The 18,745-nt window shown below is 35.1% G+C and overlaps 1 protein-coding gene across 1 annotated transcript in view; it reads left to right on the top strand.

Annotated features, from left to right (window-relative positions):
- The window catches only part of GTF3C3 (general transcription factor IIIC subunit 3), a 50,660-nt gene extending 31,915 nt beyond the window's left edge, over positions 1-18,745 (top strand). The window contains exons 9-18 of the mRNA XM_021702753.1: positions 409-512; positions 1,855-2,026; positions 3,991-4,193; positions 4,520-4,621; positions 5,873-6,008; positions 8,076-8,313; positions 8,919-9,109; positions 11,117-11,241; positions 14,619-14,771; positions 17,344-18,745. Coding sequence (XP_021558428.1) covers positions 409-512; positions 1,855-2,026; positions 3,991-4,193; positions 4,520-4,621; positions 5,873-6,008; positions 8,076-8,313; positions 8,919-9,109; positions 11,117-11,241; positions 14,619-14,771; positions 17,344-17,466 — 1,547 coding nt within the window. The 3' untranslated portion in view covers positions 17,467-18,745. The remainder of the gene's footprint in view (positions 1-408; positions 513-1,854; positions 2,027-3,990; positions 4,194-4,519; positions 4,622-5,872; positions 6,009-8,075; positions 8,314-8,918; positions 9,110-11,116; positions 11,242-14,618; positions 14,772-17,343) is intronic.

Raw genomic sequence — 18,745 nt, 5'->3', positions numbered from 1 at the left:
GTAATGAAGTTTAGAAAACAATGTAGTATTTATTTTATCCCTTTCTTAGCCTCTGTGTCCTAAAAGCCTGAAAAGAGGCTTTTGAATTAAAAAAGAAAGATCTCATATATACCTATTGGTTGTTTTTGTCTTTCACTCCTTTTTTCTTTCTTCTTTTTTTTTTTTTGGTTTCAGATAAGTGGATAAACTATTAGGAAAAGAGTAGGAAGGATAATTCCTACCAAAGGACAGACTGATGGAAGTATAGAAACCTAGTAATAGAGTTGGTCAAATTAGAATTGGCTATGGAATCATTTACCCTGAATGAAGTAAATGAGATCTTACGTACAAGATGTAGTTTGCTTCATTTTTTCTACTTTCTAAGCCTGTATATAGGAACTGTTTTTTGTCTGTCTGTCTAATCCAAAGCTGGTGAGAATGTTACCTGCACCATACCTGATGGTGTGCCAATAGATATCACAGTGAAGTTGATGGTCTGCCTTGTACATCTCAACATCCTCGAACCACTTAATGTAAGTAATATTAAGATCTGCACTTCAGATACTTCAGATCAAATCCACATTATTTTCTTTGACAGGAAATTGTAAGTTTTCCCTAAATTTCACATTTTTCAATAACCAGGAAGTCACCGTAAGCATAAATTATTTGTGTGTGAGTATCTTATAAAAGCTGAACAGGGCTTGCAATAATTTGTTTTTCTTTTTAAATGAGAACAACCCACAGATCAGAATTTGAGATTGGGCTTTTTAGACATTTGGTAAATTCTGACAGCTCTTCTCTTTTGCCAGCTTTGGACTAAATTATTTCATTGAATAAAAAAAATTTATTGGGCATTCACTTTGCAGACCTTAGGATAAGGTACTGAATACAATATACAAATCCCTGCTGTCATAGATCTTTTGTTCTAATGGGATGAAATAAATAAAATAAGTATGTAATATATAGGATGTTAGTTGGAGATAAATACTCTGGAAGAAAATCAAACAGAAGAGAGAAAATATTGGGGGTAGGAGGAATTGCAATTTAATTTAATTGATTTATTTATTATTTTTTTTAAAGATTTTATTTATTTATTTGACAGAGACACAGCAAGAGAGGGAACATAAGCAGGGGGAGTGGGAGAGGGAGAAGCAGGCTTCTCGCCGAGCAGGGAGCCCGATGCGGGGCTCGATCCCAGGACCCTGGGATCATGACTTGAGCCGAAGGCAGACGCTTAACGACTGAGCCACCCAGGCGCCCCAGGAGTTGCAATTTTATTTATTTATTTATTTATTTTAAGATTTTATTTATTTGACAGACACAGTGAGAGAGGGAACACAAGCAGGGGGAGTGGGAGAGGGAGAAGCAGGCTTCCCGCGGAGCAGGGAGCCCGATATGGGGCTCGATCCCAGGACCCTGGGATCATGACCTGAGCCGAAGGCAGACGCTTAACAACTGAGCCACCCAGGCGCCACAGGAGTTGCAATTTTAAATAGGGTGGTCAGGAAAGGCCTCTCTGAAAAGGTGACATTTGAATAATGACAGAAATATCAGCAAACGTAGAGGCCCTGAAGCTTGGGTATGTTTGACTTGGCAGAGGAAGAGCACAGCAGGTCAGTGTTATCTTAGCTCCTCCATGTCTGCTTATAACAGGCTTCAAAAGTAATGTGTTAAATGAGTGAATGATGGCAGTATGAGTTCTTTTTAATAGAGATACAGAAATTAATAGAAAAATGATTATTTAAAGCTTTTTTCATTAAACCTTGCTTTTAGGCTTGCCTCAGATAACTGATAGATATGTAAAAAGAGAAATATACATAGATATGCATATTTGTAATGAATGTGTGACTTCAGCCTTTTATTTTTGCGGTCTAGCCTCTTTTGACAACACTAGTGGAACAGAATCCTGAAGATATGGGAGACCTCTATCTAGATGTTGCTGAAGCTTTTCTGGATGTTGGTGAATATAATTCTGCACTTCCCCTCCTTAGTGCACTAGTCTGCTCTGAAAGATACAACCTTGCAGTAGTTTGGCTTCGGCATGCAGGTAATAATTTTTTGTGGGAGGGAGAAGTTTTAATCATATAAGCAGGCAAGAACTTAACTTTCAAGATGGTAATAATTATTTTAAAATATTAATGTCTTGGTGAAAGTGAAAGTTTCTGGTTTCAGAGCAGTTTTTGAAAATCAGGTTTTTTTGTTTGCTTGTTTTTTGAGTATAGTTGACAAGTTACATTAGTTTCAGATGTACAACATAGTGATTCAATAATCTGACGAATGTCAGTATTTTAAATTGTTTTGCTATGCCACTACATGATTTCCCCCACACTAATGCTTTGGAAGAATGATTCATTTAATGGTACCAGAATGAAGTAGGACTAACATGTCCTTGTTAAAAATACCTTGTATATGTCTTTTACCTGTCTTAACCACAGGCTCTGATTTCTAGTAATAGATAATCAGACTTGGGGTGCAGTCTAATTTTAAAGAGTTTTAATGAATTTATATTAATGTTATTTTGAGAAAAAAAAGTTAATGTATTTTCAGTGTTCTTTGAGCTGCAGATATGCTCAAGATTGGGTTTTGTGTATCATTTCATTTTATTGTATCTAAATTTATAATAATCTGAAATACAGTAGAAAAATAGCTTAAGAAAAACAACTAAATTTCTTAAATGTATGAAAGCCAAAAAATATTCTAGTAGGATTTCATATTGAATCCACATAAAAGATGCATTAAAATTTGAATAGTCTGTGTCTAAAATACTGCATGATGGCAGAATAGTTCTAATAGTTCTTAAAATATTACATAATGGTTGAAAGTACTCTATTACTAGAGAAGCATTGATTGACAATTTGGGTTGTTTTGTGACATATCACAGATATGAAATTGCAAAAAAACATTTAATGATAACTCTTTACTGTTTGGATGACTGAACATAAATACAAATGTGATACCATCATAAAAACTTACATTATTTATGGTATTTGAATTTTAAAGACCATAAGCAGGGAGTTGGGAGTTTTTATTGCCTGTTATCAAAGTTTAACCTAAAGATGATACTCAGCAGAGAGTTGAGAAATTTGAGATTTAAGAAAGCAATTGGAGGCAAAAGTACCATTCTAGGAGGGAATTGCAGTGAAAAAGGAATGAGATGAAAAAATCCTAGATTAGTGTTGTCACTATTACAGTGGAGAGTTCAACTGATGGGACTTAATGATTAATTGACATAAAATTTGAGCAATAGAGCCCAATAATCCCCCTTCTGAGAACTTATCCTGAGGAAATAATTGAGTGAGATGAGGGGAGGTAGTTCATATTGGGGATCACAAAAGCTAGGAGCCTGGCAAGTAGCAAAATGAGTGAATTGGGCAAGTGAAGAAGTTCAAGGGTAGGGGGAAAAACTGGAGAACCCTCTCTAAAGGATGCTGCTGCTGTTTCTCAAATGCACATTTTTCAAAAGAATCCAGTAACTTAGGAGTTCATAAAAATCCTAATTTAAAAAAATGTAGACCACGTATTGTTTTTAACAACACTGTGGCTTAAAAAAGACGTCTGTGGACTAAATTGGTTTGCCAGTTTTTAAACTTATATACATGAAAATGTTTACTGCCGTGTTATTTGAGTAAAAATTTGGAAATAACCTAAATATCAGTCATATAGTATGGTGAAATAAATAATCAGTTGAATGTTATAACCATTCAAAGTGGTAAGGAAGATGTGGGAAGTGTTGAAAGCTTAATGCTAAGTGAATAAAGCAGAACCCCAAAGTGTATGTATATGTTGTTTATATCCTTGTAGCTATTTGGATTTAGTTAGAAATCGATAGATTGATCAGTCAATAGATGGAGACTAGAAGGGTTAGTTGTTTTAAAGTACTAGAAATACGCATTTCATTTTTGTTTTAATTCTTTTTATATTGCTGTAATGTTTCTTTAAAATGGGAAAATAATCTTGGCAAGCTTACAAATTTGTAGATCATATTTATGCTTTATTTTAACATCATCTTAGAATGTTTAAAGGCCTTAGGCTATATGGAACGTGCTGCGGAAAGCTATGGCAAAGTGGTTGATCTGGCCCCTCTTCATTTGGATGCAAGAATTTCACTTTCCACCCTTCAGCAGCAGCTGGGCCGTCCTGAGAAAGCTCTGGAAGCTCTGGAACCAATGTATGATCCAGATACTTTAGCACAAGATGCAAATGCTGCACAGCAGGTAGACTCTGTCACAGAACAGGAAGTTTTTCTTGGTAGATTATATTTTTGAACATTTTCCTCCATTAAGGATGTCTATAGCATATATCCAAAAAGTTTATTTTAGTGTATTAAATTCAGCTTTTTTGAAAGTGATTTTGAATCTTAAGTTTCAGCCTCTTGTTAGACATTATAAATTACAGTATCTAAAATGTTGGATCTTAAGTTGTGAAAGGTCATAAAGCAAATGTTAAGGTTTGATTTCTAAAATAAAACTTTTCTGTGCAAACAAAACAAGTTGCAGAAAGGAATCTTGTCACATTCATTATCATGTGCTCATTTATTTAGGAACTGAAGTTACTGCTTCATCGTTCTACTCTGCTGTTTTCTCAAGGCAAAATGTGTGGTTATGTGGACACCTTACTTACCATGTTAGCCATGCTTTTAAAGGTGGGTAATGGTCTTTCTGTATATTAGCATTGTTGACTTTTTAAATGTTTAGAATTTGATTTAAACATAGATTATAGCTATTAAATTTTTAAAAATGAAAGTCAGGTACAGACAGAAGATTTAGAAGTTAATGGTATGTACAGTTGACCTTTGAACAACATGGTAATTAGGGGCACCAACCCTAACACAGTTGGAAATCCATGTATAACTTTTGACTTCCTAAAAACTTAACTACTGATAGCCTACTGTTGAATGGAAGTCTTACTGATAACATGAACAGTTGATTAACACGTATTTTGTATGTTGTATGTATTATATACTGTATTCTCCTTGCTGGAGAAAAAAAAATGTTAAGAAAATTGGAAGAGAAAATAACATTTACAGTACTGTACTATAAAAAATTCAGGTATAAGTGAATCTGCAATTTAAACCTATGTTGTTCAAGCGTCAACTGTAATTTAAAGTTCTACATGAAAGTGTAAACTTGACTGTAGAGTAAGTGAAATAAAATCTTTGTGAGTACATATCTAGAAAAGCGAGAACCATAGCATAATCAATTATTGGCCTTCTGGACACTACCACATGCCAAAATTGTCCGCTTGGCAAAAATGTTTTCCACATGTGACATCATTTCTGAGTCTCGCGTTTTTGCGCTAGACTGTAAGTAGTTGTGTGTGTGTGTGTGTATAAGTTAATTTATGTAACTTCTTTTCCCCTTCTAAGGTGTGATCTAAATTCCTCTGGTAAGAAAAAAATAAGTCTATTCATTCTCTTTTAGGTGTTTAAATACACAATGCTTTGGCCTTTTTTTTTTTTTCCTACTAAGAGTTCAGGCACACCTGCAATACTTCCTTCCCAGAGATTTTCTTTTTCTTTTTTTTTTTTTTAAGATTTTATTTGTTTCAGAGAGAGAGTGAGTGTGTGAGCAGAGGGAGAGGGACAAGCAGACTCCACGCTGAGCACAGCGCTCAATGTCCTGGGGCTCAATCCCAGGACTCTGAGATCATGACCTGAGAAGTCAGAGGCTTAACCTGCTGAGCCACCCAGTCACCCTGCCCCCCCTGCTCCATAGATTTTCTTTAAAAAGTTATATCACTGGAGCGCCTGGCTGGCTTAGTCGGTAGAGCTTGCAACTCTTGATCTTGGGGTTGTGAGTTTGAGCCCTGCGTTGGGTGTAGAGATTACTTAGAAATAAAATATTAAAAAGAAATTATATGACTAAAAAATCTCAAATTTTTATCTTTAATTCAGGTAGCAATGAATAGAGCCCAAGTTTGTTTGATATCTAGTTCCAAATCTGGAGAGAGGCATCTCTACCTTATTAAAGTGTCAAGAGACAAAATATCAGACAACAGTGACCAAGAGACAGCAAATTGTGATGCAAAAGGTAATTCTTTCATTTGCTTTATTACATAAAATTTGGCTGAGTTGAAAAAATATTCATGAAGTATCACCTGATAGTAACCTAATTGAAAATAATACCCTTTTCAAATAAAATGAAATTTTCTAATCCAGATCCCTTAAGTATAATAAACTCATTTGATGTTAAAAAAGAAAGGAAGGTTATGTAAATACTTTAACTTCTAAAAATTAAAAGGAAAACATCTGCTTGGATCTTCCTGTGAAAAAACTAAACAGAACTTTTGACTTTTTAAAAAGAAAATATACCTTATTTTAAGAAATCTGTGAAGATTAGATGGCAATATAAATTACTATATTTATCCAGTGACTTCAGTTACATGTTTCATTCTCTGTTAAATTCATTTTTTTGCAATAGTCATAGAAACTCTGAAACTAAATTGCTTTGACCCAGTCTCAAGTAATATGATTTTAAAAGACGTCTATTTTAGCTGGTAATGCATCAAGTAAGTTTGGGTGACATTATTACTCAGAAAACTTGAAAAGGGTCTAAACTGGAGGTATCAGTCTGGCAGAAAATTATTTCATTGTTAATTAATTCAGTAGACATTTATTAAATAATTGTTACAGGCATGGCAGTGTGCCTGGCATAAGAGTTTAGAATCCAGAAGAGCTGAATCTCTATAAGCACATTTTAAGGACCTAAAATTAAGCAAGGTTTTGCAGGGGAGGAGAGTCAGGAGAGGAATGAGGGTCAGCTGCTCATAATCTAGCCATAAATGCCTCAGAGGCCTGCCATTTCAACAGTCCATGGATTCTGGGCCCATCCAAAGGTAGACCCTGCTTCATGTGTTTAAGACTGTATTTCCTTAAGTTATATTTTTCTGTATATGTGATCCTACCTGGTTTTTTCTTTCAGTATTTTCTCATTTCAGGTCTATTGTTGGTTTTTCTTAGGCTCATAAGGTTTTTTTTGTTAGTTCATTTCCTCATGGTGGGGATCACATTACACTGGTGTGTACCAGGATAGGCTACAGGGCCTCTTTATGTTACATGCATCTTTATACTCTGATTTTTTCACTCAGCATTTTCTCACAGATGTTTTCTCATGTTGCTCTCTTCTCTTCATAGCTGTTATCATTAAGGAATGTGTAATATTCCATTGGATAGCAGTTCCGTACTTTATTCCCTTATTATTTTTTGATATATGGTTGCTTCTGATAATTTTCTTTTATAGATAATACTGTAGTGAGCATCTTCATGCCTATATATCCATATATATATTTTTTTTAAGATTTTGTTTATTTGACAGAGAGAGCAAGAGATCACAAGTAGGCAGACAGGTAGGCAGGCAGAGGGAGAGGGAGAACAGGCTCCCCGCCAAGTAAGGAGCCCGACGTGGGGCCCGATCCTACGACATTGGGATCATGACCTGAGCCGAAGGCAGACGCCTAACCGACTGAGCCACCCAGGCGCCCCTATATCCATATTTTTGACTACTTGTGTAGAATAGAGTTTCAGAATTCTGGGTCAAAGACTAAAATATTTTTGTGGCTTTCGATATTTCTCAAGAATTACAAATTTATAAAAAGGGGGCTTTTTACAGACAAATAAGGCAAGATTTTTAAGGAAGGAAATATTGAGGCAGAGAAGAGAAAATTAAGATTATAAAAAGATCAAGAACAATCCGAATCTCAAAGTATGAATTTCAAGTCCTTTGTTAAACAAACATTTGAATGCTTTGTATGGGTAGAATCCTGTATCTGACCTCAGTTATGGAACACACACTTGTTCTGTCCTAGAGGACCATATATCCTAGCTAGCACTGAGAGATATAAATGAGGTAGCTGGACAAATCCAAAGTAAGAATTACCTGGGATTGCAGATTGTTAGGCAGAGCAGAAAGGGTGGTATTGAAGTAGTGTAGACAAGCAACTATCCACTTCTCATATTGTCAGAAGAGTGTTGGCAAGAATTCAGGCCCATAGGACTGTGATTATTAAATTTAACCTTAAAATTGATAATATGAATTTTTCTAATACTGCTCTTTCTGAAAATATAGTGTCCTAACTGATTGTCACTGGCATCATTTTAGCAATATTTGCTGTACTCACGAGTGTCTTGACAAAAGATGACTGGTGGAACCTTCTGTTGAAGGCCATATACTGCTTGTGTGACCTATCCCGATTTCAGGAGGCTGAGTTACTTGTGGATTCTTCATTGGAATATTATTCATTTTATGATGACAAGCAAAAACGCAAAGAACTAGAATACTTTGGTCTTTCTGCTGCAATACTGGACAAAAATTTCAGAAAGGCATACAACTATATCAGGTAATTTTCTAATAGCTTATTTTAGATTCTTTGAAAGAGTATGTGTATTTACTTTGACTTAGTCTCTTATGCTCAAGAATTAGTAAGTTTTGTTTTAACTCTCTTGTTGCTTACTCGTTAATTCAGTTCATTGGTGATTCTCAGTGGCATCCCCTCTCATATATTCAACCTCTTGTGCCTTAGTCTCCCCATTTATAAAATGGATATCATAATACTACCACCTGGTAGGATTATTGTGAGAGTTAAGTGAATTATTATATATAAGGCCTTTTAACAATGTCTGGCACACATTATTATTAGCTATTATTCACTATTCATTGTACTGCAGCTGTAGGGTCAGGGGTAGAAATGGTGAAATTTAAACTATTTGATTTTTTGTTGTTGTTGTTTAAAAGTTTTGTTGAAAAGAACAAGCAAGATATAGAAATACTAACTTAAGCAGCATTTTCTGGGAAAAATCTTTGTGTAAATGTTTCTGCTTAAATACCCTGAGACACTCTGCTTTTCCTTGGAAGATGTTGCTGCACTGAAGGATTTCATTCTTAGAAATCAGAAGTTTTTCTTTTTACAGATTTTTTATCCTCACCCTCTTTCTGCAATTTTAGGGTAATGGTAATGGAAAATGTCAATAAACCTCAGCTCTGGAACATTTTCAATCAGGTTACCATGCACTCCCAAGAAGTACGACATCATCGCTTCTGTCTTCGCCTAATGCTGAAAAACCCAGATAATCATGCCCTTTGTGTCTTAAATGGACACAATGCATTTGTATCTGGTAGTTTTAAGCATGCACTTGGTAAGTGTCCTGGACATGACTTTGTCAAGTGTGGATGGAGTGGTGGTTAACAGCTAGGCCTCTGGAGTGGAACTACCTGTGTTTAAATAGTGGCTTCCTCATGACAAGTTATTCTACCTCTCCCTGCCTCAGTTTCTTCATCTCTGAAATGGAGGTAGTAATTGGACTTACCTTATAAATTATTGTGAAAATTAAATGAGTTAATATAAAGTATTTTTAAAAATGTCTGGCACATATAATAAGTAGCTATTAGCAACAATGATAGTAATTTTTATTTTCCTTATGAAGCTTTGGTTTCAAAAGGCTGGAGTAAGTCATAATTCATTTAAAAGTCCACAATTGTCCCTGCTTAGGCTTGATTTTTTTTTTTTTAATTTTGAAGATTTTATTTATTTATTAGAGAGAGCACACAAGCAGGGGGAGCAGCCGGCAGAGGGAGAGGGAGAGGCAGGCTCCCCACTGAGCAGGGAACCCGATGTGGGGCTTGATCAGGGTCAAAGGCAGACGCTTAACCGACTGAGCCATGGCCCCCCACTCTCTTTAAGAGAGGGAGCATGCATGAGCTGGGGGAGGGGCAGAGAAAAGCAAGAGAGAATCTTAAGCAGGCTCCACACCCAGCATGGAGCCCAACACGGCTCTATCTCACAACCCTGAGATCATGACCTGAACCAAAATCAAGAACCAGAAGCTTAACCAACTGAGCTGCCCAGGCGCCCCGGCTTGCTTTTAAAATAATTTTCATTAATTGTGGATGCTTTGCCACCTGATTTTAATTTGTTGTAGTACAAAAAAAGGATTTAAGAATGGCTGATAGTTTGTTCCTCTAGGAGACAGGTCTTTATGTCAAGATTTATTTACATGGTGCTTGCTAATTCTAATTAAACTTAGGGAAAATTAATTAATCACTTGAAATTTTCTGTATAATGAATCAGAAGCAAACACATAGAAAAATATCTGGCCAAATGTTTAAACTTAAAATGAGCATGCGTTTCTTGGTGCCTAAAAGCTAGTGTTGCCAGGTTCACTTCTGGGTAAACTGGGATGTTGGCTATTTAAATACTTTCAGTGTTTCTTCGTGTATGGCTGGTATTTTTATAATTGTTCAGCCGGTAACCTTGAACATCAGATGTTGAAACTGTCCTCCACTGTGTGTGCTTTTTGGAATTGTTTAATGTTGAGAAATATAAAATAGAGATTTATATTGTCTTAAATTCAGGACCTTTTATAGAGGTAAAAATAGAAAGTCCAAATGGCAGTCTACCATCTGTGCTGCTAAAGAGATTCTGTGGTGCAGTTTCTTCTGGCATAGAAGCTGGAAAGAATGGAAGCTTTTATCTATATATGATAAATTATAGATCATCCCTTTATAAGAAAATTTACTTAAAAATTTTTTTAAATTCCCTCTCTCATATGGCTAAGCTTTTGTTTGACATGGAATAATTGCATATATAGAATACATGGAAACAAGGAAAACATCTTTTTCTCAGGAAAAACAAAATAGTGCTACATTTGGGAAACAACACCCATAATCTAAAAAAACAAAACTATTTTTCTTTTTCTTACCTCCATGATCCATTGTATTTGAATTTATAAGACAGATCAATTAATTTTACAAAAGAATTTGCCAAAAGACACGTTTCCTTGTTTCTTTTAAAATAGATTTAAGATCATAAAATAAATTTCATGATCACAATTGATAAATTGTTTATTTTAGAAATATTATTCTACATGGAAGTGTCTAGCTGTGCCTAAAAGAAAGTTACTTTTAGTTGCTCATATTTAATCTTTTTAGTCAGGATACACTTATAGGTAAATCCTCCTAATTTTGCTATATTTTATACATTGATTTAAAATTCAAATTAATGTGTATCTGGTTGATATTTTAGAAAGCACACCTTGCATATGTTAAAAATCAGTACTGCTTAGCCATAACATATATTTGAATAAATGAAGAAATAAGGAACCAAGCTTATGTCACACCATCTGACATCACTGTTCTTTTTTCAGGACAATATGTGCAAGCCTTTCGCACCCATCCCCACGAACCTCTCTATAGCCTCTGTATAGGCCTAACGTTTATTCACATGGCATCTCAGAAGTATGTATTAAGGAGACATGCTCTTACTGTGCAGGTAATTCATTTGGATTTCTCAATTCTTGGTTTTATGTTCTTTTAAAATGAATATACTTAACGCTTTTATTCTCCTGCTTCAAAAGTAATACCTGCTTAGTATACATGGTGAGAGTTCCCAGCACCTATCCTGTATTCAGCACTCAGGGACTCAACATCTCTAGTGGTGTTCCTGGCTAAGGCTTATGCAGCCATGTAGAAAGGGGACACAGCCAGATCATACAGAAAGAAGACAGAGCAGAATCTGGAGGCGTCCTTATACTCTAGAGCCCCTGAGGCCTCCAGCCTTCTAGGTCCTGAAGATTGATTTATTGTAAATCCATTTAAAAATATATATAATATATACATACAATAATGTATGAACATGTGACTATGTGTTTCCTTATATCATCACCAACAAATTGCTCTTTTAAAGCTTTCTTGGTTCTTTCTTTTTTTTTAAGATTTTATTTATTTATTTGACAGAGAGAGACACAGCGAGAGAGAGAGAGCACAAGTAGGGTGAGTGGGAGAGGGAGAAGCAGGCTCCCCACTGAGCAGGGAGCCCAATGTGGGGCTTGATCCCAGGACCCTGGGACTATGACCTGAGCCGAAGGCAGACGCTTAATGACTGAGCCACCCAGGCGCCCCAAAGCTTTCTTGGTTCTTACAGCAATTTTAAATTAGCCTTTTTATTTTCTTGTTTACTTTTTTATATAGCTTGTGTTCTCTAATAAGAATATAAACTCCAGGGATTCCTGTGTGGCTCAGCTGGTTTAGCATCTGACTCTTGATTTCAGCTCAGGTCATGATCTTGGAGAAGTGGACTAGAGCCTGCTTAAGATTTTCTCTCTCCCTTTGCCCTTCCCGGCCCCACCCCCACGACGAGGTGCACGTTCTCTCTCTCTCTCTCAAAAAAAATAAAATAAAATAAAATAAATTCCAAGAGATCAGGGAGTCTGTTTTGTTCACCACTGTATCTTTAAAACTTTTGTGTTGTTTTTATGTTCATATGTTTGATGCATTTTAAAGACATGTTTTTTTAAGTAGTTATGGAAGGAAAGAAAATGTTGGCTTGAATGGATCCATGTAGCAGGATTGAGTAAAGGATTTTTTGTTTTGTTTTTTAAAGTAAAATGGTTAAAAGAAAGCCTAAATTCAAATGATGATAATTGTTAAAGCTGGTATTGGGGTTCATTATAATGTTCTCTTTACTTTTGTATATTTGAAAATTTTCATAATAAAAAGTAAAAACAAAAAAATCCAGAAATTTTTCTTTTCTTGGGTATTTATTTGTGAAATTTATCTACTTCTTGCTCTGTGCTTTTTTTTCTCTCTTAATGGATATTTTTGCTATATTAAGTAATATAGGATTGCTTATAAATTAAACAAATATGTGGGGCACCTGGGTGGCTCAGTCGTTAAGCGTCTGCCTTCGGCTCAGGTCATGGTTCCAGGGTCCTGGGATCGAGCCCCGCATCGGGCTCCCTGCTCCGCGGGAAACCTGCTTGTCCCTCTCCCACTCCCCCTGCTTGTGTTCCCTCTCTCGCTGTGTCTCTCTCTGTCAAATAAATAAAATCTTAAAAAAAAAAAAATTAAATACGTAATGAACATGCACTATGCTGGGAACTGGGCGTACAGCAGGGAGTATATAGGCAGAATTCCTTGCCTTCATGAAACTTATATTCTGGTAAATACTGACAGGAAATTTTTATGGATTGACTCATTATTAAATAGTTAAAATATGTAGTTTTTTGGCCTGGTAAGGAAAAAATTTATATACTTCAAAGTAATTTAGAAGCTAAATTTCAAATCACTTTTATAGTTAAACAGCAGTTTTTAATTGGTAGATAGAGATCAAACAGCAGGAGATGGGTATCTGGAAGTCTGTTGTCTTAATCTCTGTACTTTTGTGTGTGTTAAACATTTTCCATTAGAGTTTCTAAAAACAAGTTTTATTGTAAAAACCAACATCTTAAATTGTTTTAATTTCTTGTGAATCTATTTCTTCATGCTACATGACCAGTTTGTTTCCCTTTGGAGTACTTTAAAAGCAAACTAATTTCATATGTTTTACTGTCTTTCCTACCTTTATATTATACCATGAAAGTAAAATCCTTTATGATTTCTTCTATCTGTATTTAGTATTTTATAGACAGTGTATACTTGGGCCCTTTAGTGAATAATGTGATAAAAATGTTTGAAATGTAACATACTTAATGTAAAAAGAACTCTTGTTTCTATTTCATTAAAATTTTTTTGTGATATTTTTGTAGTTTTTATATTTGATGATTCATAGTACCTAAGAGATAAAGTGACTTGCAGGTTTCTTTGGGTTGCAGTTCATCTGGGTTTACTTACTATTCTTCCTCAGATTTTTGGACTTTGTCATTTTAAAATTTGGTATTTCTCTGAGACTCATAGTTTGTCTGCTTTACTTAACAGAGAACCATAATTTTCAGTGGCATAGAGGTCATATTCCTATACATAAGGAGGTTCTTTTATTATGCAGAAAGTATGATTTGTTTAGTGAACATAATTATTTTTATCCCTAAAATGCTTTAATTCTAAAGAATTCATTAATTTTTATTATTTATTTATTTATGAAGAAAAATTTGTGACCATTTATTAGAAAGCAGATCACCCAGGGAATAGTTGCATTTTATATTCTCTATTCACAGATAATATATTTATTTAATTACTTAACATAGGACACTTATACTTTTGCAGTATGTAACTTTCTGTGGCTGGTAACTTGAAGCTACATCAAAGGGGGAAATTAATACAGGAGGAGGTAAAGAAGCAAGTTGCTTTTGGACACTGTGACACACATGGAGCCTGCATTATTATAGCTGTGCTCTGAAATAACCAGTTTTTCCATAAAGTCTTTGAGTCAGAAGCTTTCAGGGAAAAAAAAAAATTAAGTTTTTTGGGTTAAGAAGTTATTAAGGTCCTGAGAGGAAACCATTTACCCAGAAAGCGTCTTCTCCCTGAGAAGAAACCTTTCTAAAATTATTGTAAGGGCTCAGATTTTATATTTTGCTCAAGGTTTTAGACATCTTGAATCAAAAAGTTTATTGGCCTCTAATGTCACAAAAGCCAACTTGGAACCTTCAAAAAAAAAATCCTGTGTTCTTATAGATTATGGATCTTTGACAGTTGTGACATTTGGCTTTGTTTTCTGTGAATATTTTTGTCCTTAGCTTAAAAAAAATCTTTTATATCTTCAGAAGAGCTCTTGACTACACTGTGATATGGCACTTACACTACAGACATATGTTCTTTTAGGATGTCTCTTTTTTAAATTGTATTCTGTACAGGATATACCTGGCACATATATTGGTTCAAATATGTACTTGTCAAATGATTATAATACTGAATTGTTTATCTTTTTGGTAGGGCTTTTCCTTTCTTAATCGATACCTCAGTATACGTGGACCTTGCCAGGAATCATTCTATAATTTGGGCCGTGGCCTTCACCAACTGGGGCTGATTCATCTTGCAATCCACTATTATCAGAAGGCCCTGGAACTCCCTCCACTTGTGGTAGAGGTATTGTATGATTTACTTTTGCTTTTTTTTTTTTTTTAAAGATTTTATTTATTTATTAGAGCTCGCAAGCAGAGGTAGGGACAAAGGGAGAGGGAGGGAGAGAATCTCAAGCAGACTTTGTGCTGAGCACGGAGTCTGACGTGAGGCTTGATCTCATGACCCTGAGATCATGACCTGAGCCAAAATCAAGAGTTGGTGCTTACCCAACTGAGCCACCCAGGTGCCCCTGTATGATTTACTTTAAAAACTGATGAGTCACTTCATTTCATCTATAGGTAAGTGCAGTTAGCTCATGTCGTAGCCCAGACAGTGAAATAAATTATGTATTAGAATGTACTTTTTCTTTATTGAATGTATTTATGTAATTGGGTTCAGCAAAAAGTAGATCTTTGTCATTCTGGCCTTGTGACCTGATCAGCAACCATGTGGACATACACAACTTATGGTTATGACCATTTCAGTTACCTTAAGGTAGCCCCCCTGGTTTACAGGGATGAGCTGGTAGACACAAAGCCTGAGTATTGAGTAATATAGCCATTGTTCATTTTCAAGTTCAAGTGTAACTAACGTATTTCTTTAAAAAGATGAAAGACCAGTATAAATGTAGTTTTGTTTAAGATAATGTAATACAGGGTAAAGTGTTGCTAGTACTATAATAATTTGTGTTTAAAGTCTCATTCTTGGCTAACAGACACATGAAAAAATGTTCAACATCATTAACCATCAGGGAAATTCAAATCAAAACCTCATTGAGATACCACCTTATACCAGTTAGAATGGCAAAAATTAACAAGGTAGGAAACAACAAATGTTGGAGAGGATGTGGAGAAAAGGGAACCCTCTTACACTGTTGGTGGGAATGTAAGTTGGTACAGCCACTTTGGAAAATAGCATGGACATTCCTCAAAAAGTTAAAAATAGAGCTACCCTATGACCCAGCAATTGCACTACTGGGTATTTACCCCAAAGATACAAATGTAGTGTTCTGAAGGGGTACCTGCACCCCAATGTTCATAGCAGCAATGTCCACAATAGCCAAACTGGAAGGAGCCGAGATGCCCTTCAACAGACGAATGGATAAAGAAGATGTGGTCCATATATACAATGGAATATTACTCAGCCATCAGAAAGGATAAATACCCACCATTTGCATCGACATGGATGGAACTGGAGGGGATTATGCTAAGTAAAATAAGTCAGTCAGAGAAAGACAATTATCATATGCTTTCACTTATACGTGGAACATGAGGAATAGCATGGAGGACATTAGGTGTTGGGGTTAGTGTAAAGCATGAAATCAGCCATAATAGCTGGCTTGTTAAAATGTAACAGAGGCTGCTGGAGGCGAGGGAAGGTTTTGGAGAAGGGCATAGGCCTTTGGAATGCTGAGGCCTGCGTGACCACTCTGCTGCTGGAATGCCTTGGGGATGCTGGTCATTCCCGGCAATTAGGAAAAGGAAGGGAAAAATGAAGGGGAAATCAGAGGGGGAGATGAACCATGAGAGACTATGGCTTCCAGGAAACAAACTGAGTATTTCAGAGGGTAAGGGGGTGGGGGGATGGGCTAGCCCAGTGATGGGTATTAAGGAGGGCACGTATTGCAAGGAGCACTGTATAGTGACTAACATAATAAGAAATAAAAAAATAAAGTCTCATTCTTACTTTAATTTCTGGAGAAAAATATTGTTTTCATTGTTAATTTTTTTAAGTTGCACTCATAATTCTCACATGCCCTCACAACTGTTTTGTATTACTCTTGTTCAATGTTAGTCATTAAACAAATGAATACGTACTTTTACAGTTATGCTGATGAAATATATGCACTTTTGTGTTCTTTATTTCATAAATACCTTAGGTATTGTTCCTTAAGCTTTATAGGTATCATTTTTCATTGTTGCAGATATTTTTATAGTTGACTCCAAAATTTTGTATTGGGGAAGATTTAGAAACATAGATCTAACCTACCCTATTGAGTTCATTGCTTAGCTATTTAAGTAGGAAAAAAGGTGTAATACGCCCCTGGGGTAATATTATTAAATTGGTGTATGCCTTCTTAGGCCTTTCTGCTATATAGTATAGGTATTTTTTTCCCATCTGGTCATTTGTGTTATAATTTATTTCTTTTTTAGATGTGTAAGTTTTACGTTTTCTAATGAAATTGTATCTATTGACCTTTTCCTTTATAGTTTCTACTTTTGCTATTATACTTGGAAGGGCCTTTCCTACCCAAGATTATATTATTCAGCTATAATTTTTTTCTTTTACGGTTTCATTTTCTTAATCTTAAAATTCTTACTTCGTCTGGAGTTTATTCTGCTATTGCTTCTGGGTGAGACTTTTTAACTTATTGGTTAGACATTTTAAATTATTTAATGATATACTTATTACAGTGATTAACTGAATCAGCATTACCTAATAAAATTTAGATCCAAGGTATATGCCTAGTTTTACACTTTTTTTTTTAGTATCATGAATTTTAATATTTGAATATTTACGAAACTATTATTTGCCATAAAATTGTCCTGGTTGTCAGTTTGAAATATAAAACTCATTCATGTATTTTTCCTCCTAGGGTATAGAAGTTGACCAGTTAGACTTGCGAAGAGATATTGCCTACAACTTGTCTCTCATTTATCAGAGCAGTGGGAACATTGGAATGGCTCAAAAGCTTTTGTATACCTATTGCTGTATATAAAGTACCTCAACTGAGAAAGAAGCATTGGTGCTCTGTGTGTGGACCAGTATTTTCTAAGGGCTTACTTAGTATTAACCCCAAACCGGAAATGACAGTTTCAGAATTATCTGTGTATTTAATTTTTAATATGTGATAATCTTTTGATATGGAAAATTATCATTCCTATAAGAATTTGTACATTCTTCTGTCATTTTCTTTTAGTATTTTTTAGTAAAATTGTCCCCAAAGGTGAAATGGAGAATGTTAGCCTTTAAGCCAACTTGGGGTTAAATATGCTAATTTTTTACTCATACCATTTATTCATCTGTGCATTCAGTACTAAACACCTGTGTACCATGCCCTGTGATGGGTGCTTGGAATACAGTAGTAGGGCAGAAGTGACCTCTCAATACAGTTCTTTAAATACACAACTTGAGTATATATTCATTTGAAAGAGATGTTTCTGCATTTTCTGCCTACATTATCATGTTGAGTCATCCACTTATTTGTGCTCTGTTGCTATTGCACAGGCAGTTTCTCAACTATATAGAAAAGGAGGTTGCTTATTAAAGGAAAGACCAATTGGGACGCTTTCTCATAGCAACACAATTATGTAATTCACTTGGCTCCTAAGAAAATTATTTGAAGTGGTTATGTGGTAGGAAGACACATAATTGAGTTAATCTTTTACTTTTCACCTGCATGTATCTTAGTTGTACAGATCGAGACCTGGGAGGCTGGCATAATTCAAAACATCCTGTTCTGAGGCAGATAAAAAAATGCATTACCAGTGTTGGTGGCTTTCTGACAAAAAAATAGAAAAGACAGGACCACATTCAATAATGTGACCTAGTTTGCATTTCAAGATCAATAGGAATGTAGGAAGACTAGGGAATTACACGTATGGAATAAAGTATTGCTGTGATAAACTACAAAAAGTAGATTAAAATTTTTTTATTAAATATGGTATGTTCTTGAATCTAAGATAATACTTTTAAGATATACTATTGGTTTACTAACAGCTTTCGAGAGTTTCTTTTTAGGGGAAAAATGCTGTAATAAATGTGCGTGTAGATTATAAGACCCAGTCTAATCGTGGGAGGGAAACAAGTAAGAGACTTAGGATCAAAGAAATACAATGAGGGCTTTTTGGGAATTCTTAACTCCTCTTTATCCTGTATACATAACTTTGTAGTTGAAAAGCAAAATTCATATGTAATAAGTAAATGTATCATGCACTCTGCATGTGTGTATTTAAATGTGTATATAATTTAAATAAATTCTATTTTTATAATTAAAG

The sequence above is a fragment of the Neomonachus schauinslandi genome, chromosome 3, assembly GCF_002201575.2.
Source record: "Neomonachus schauinslandi chromosome 3, ASM220157v2, whole genome shotgun sequence".
Taxonomy (NCBI): Eukaryota; Metazoa; Chordata; class Mammalia; order Carnivora; family Phocidae; genus Neomonachus; species Neomonachus schauinslandi.
This window is presented reverse-complemented; position numbering and strand designations above follow the sequence as displayed.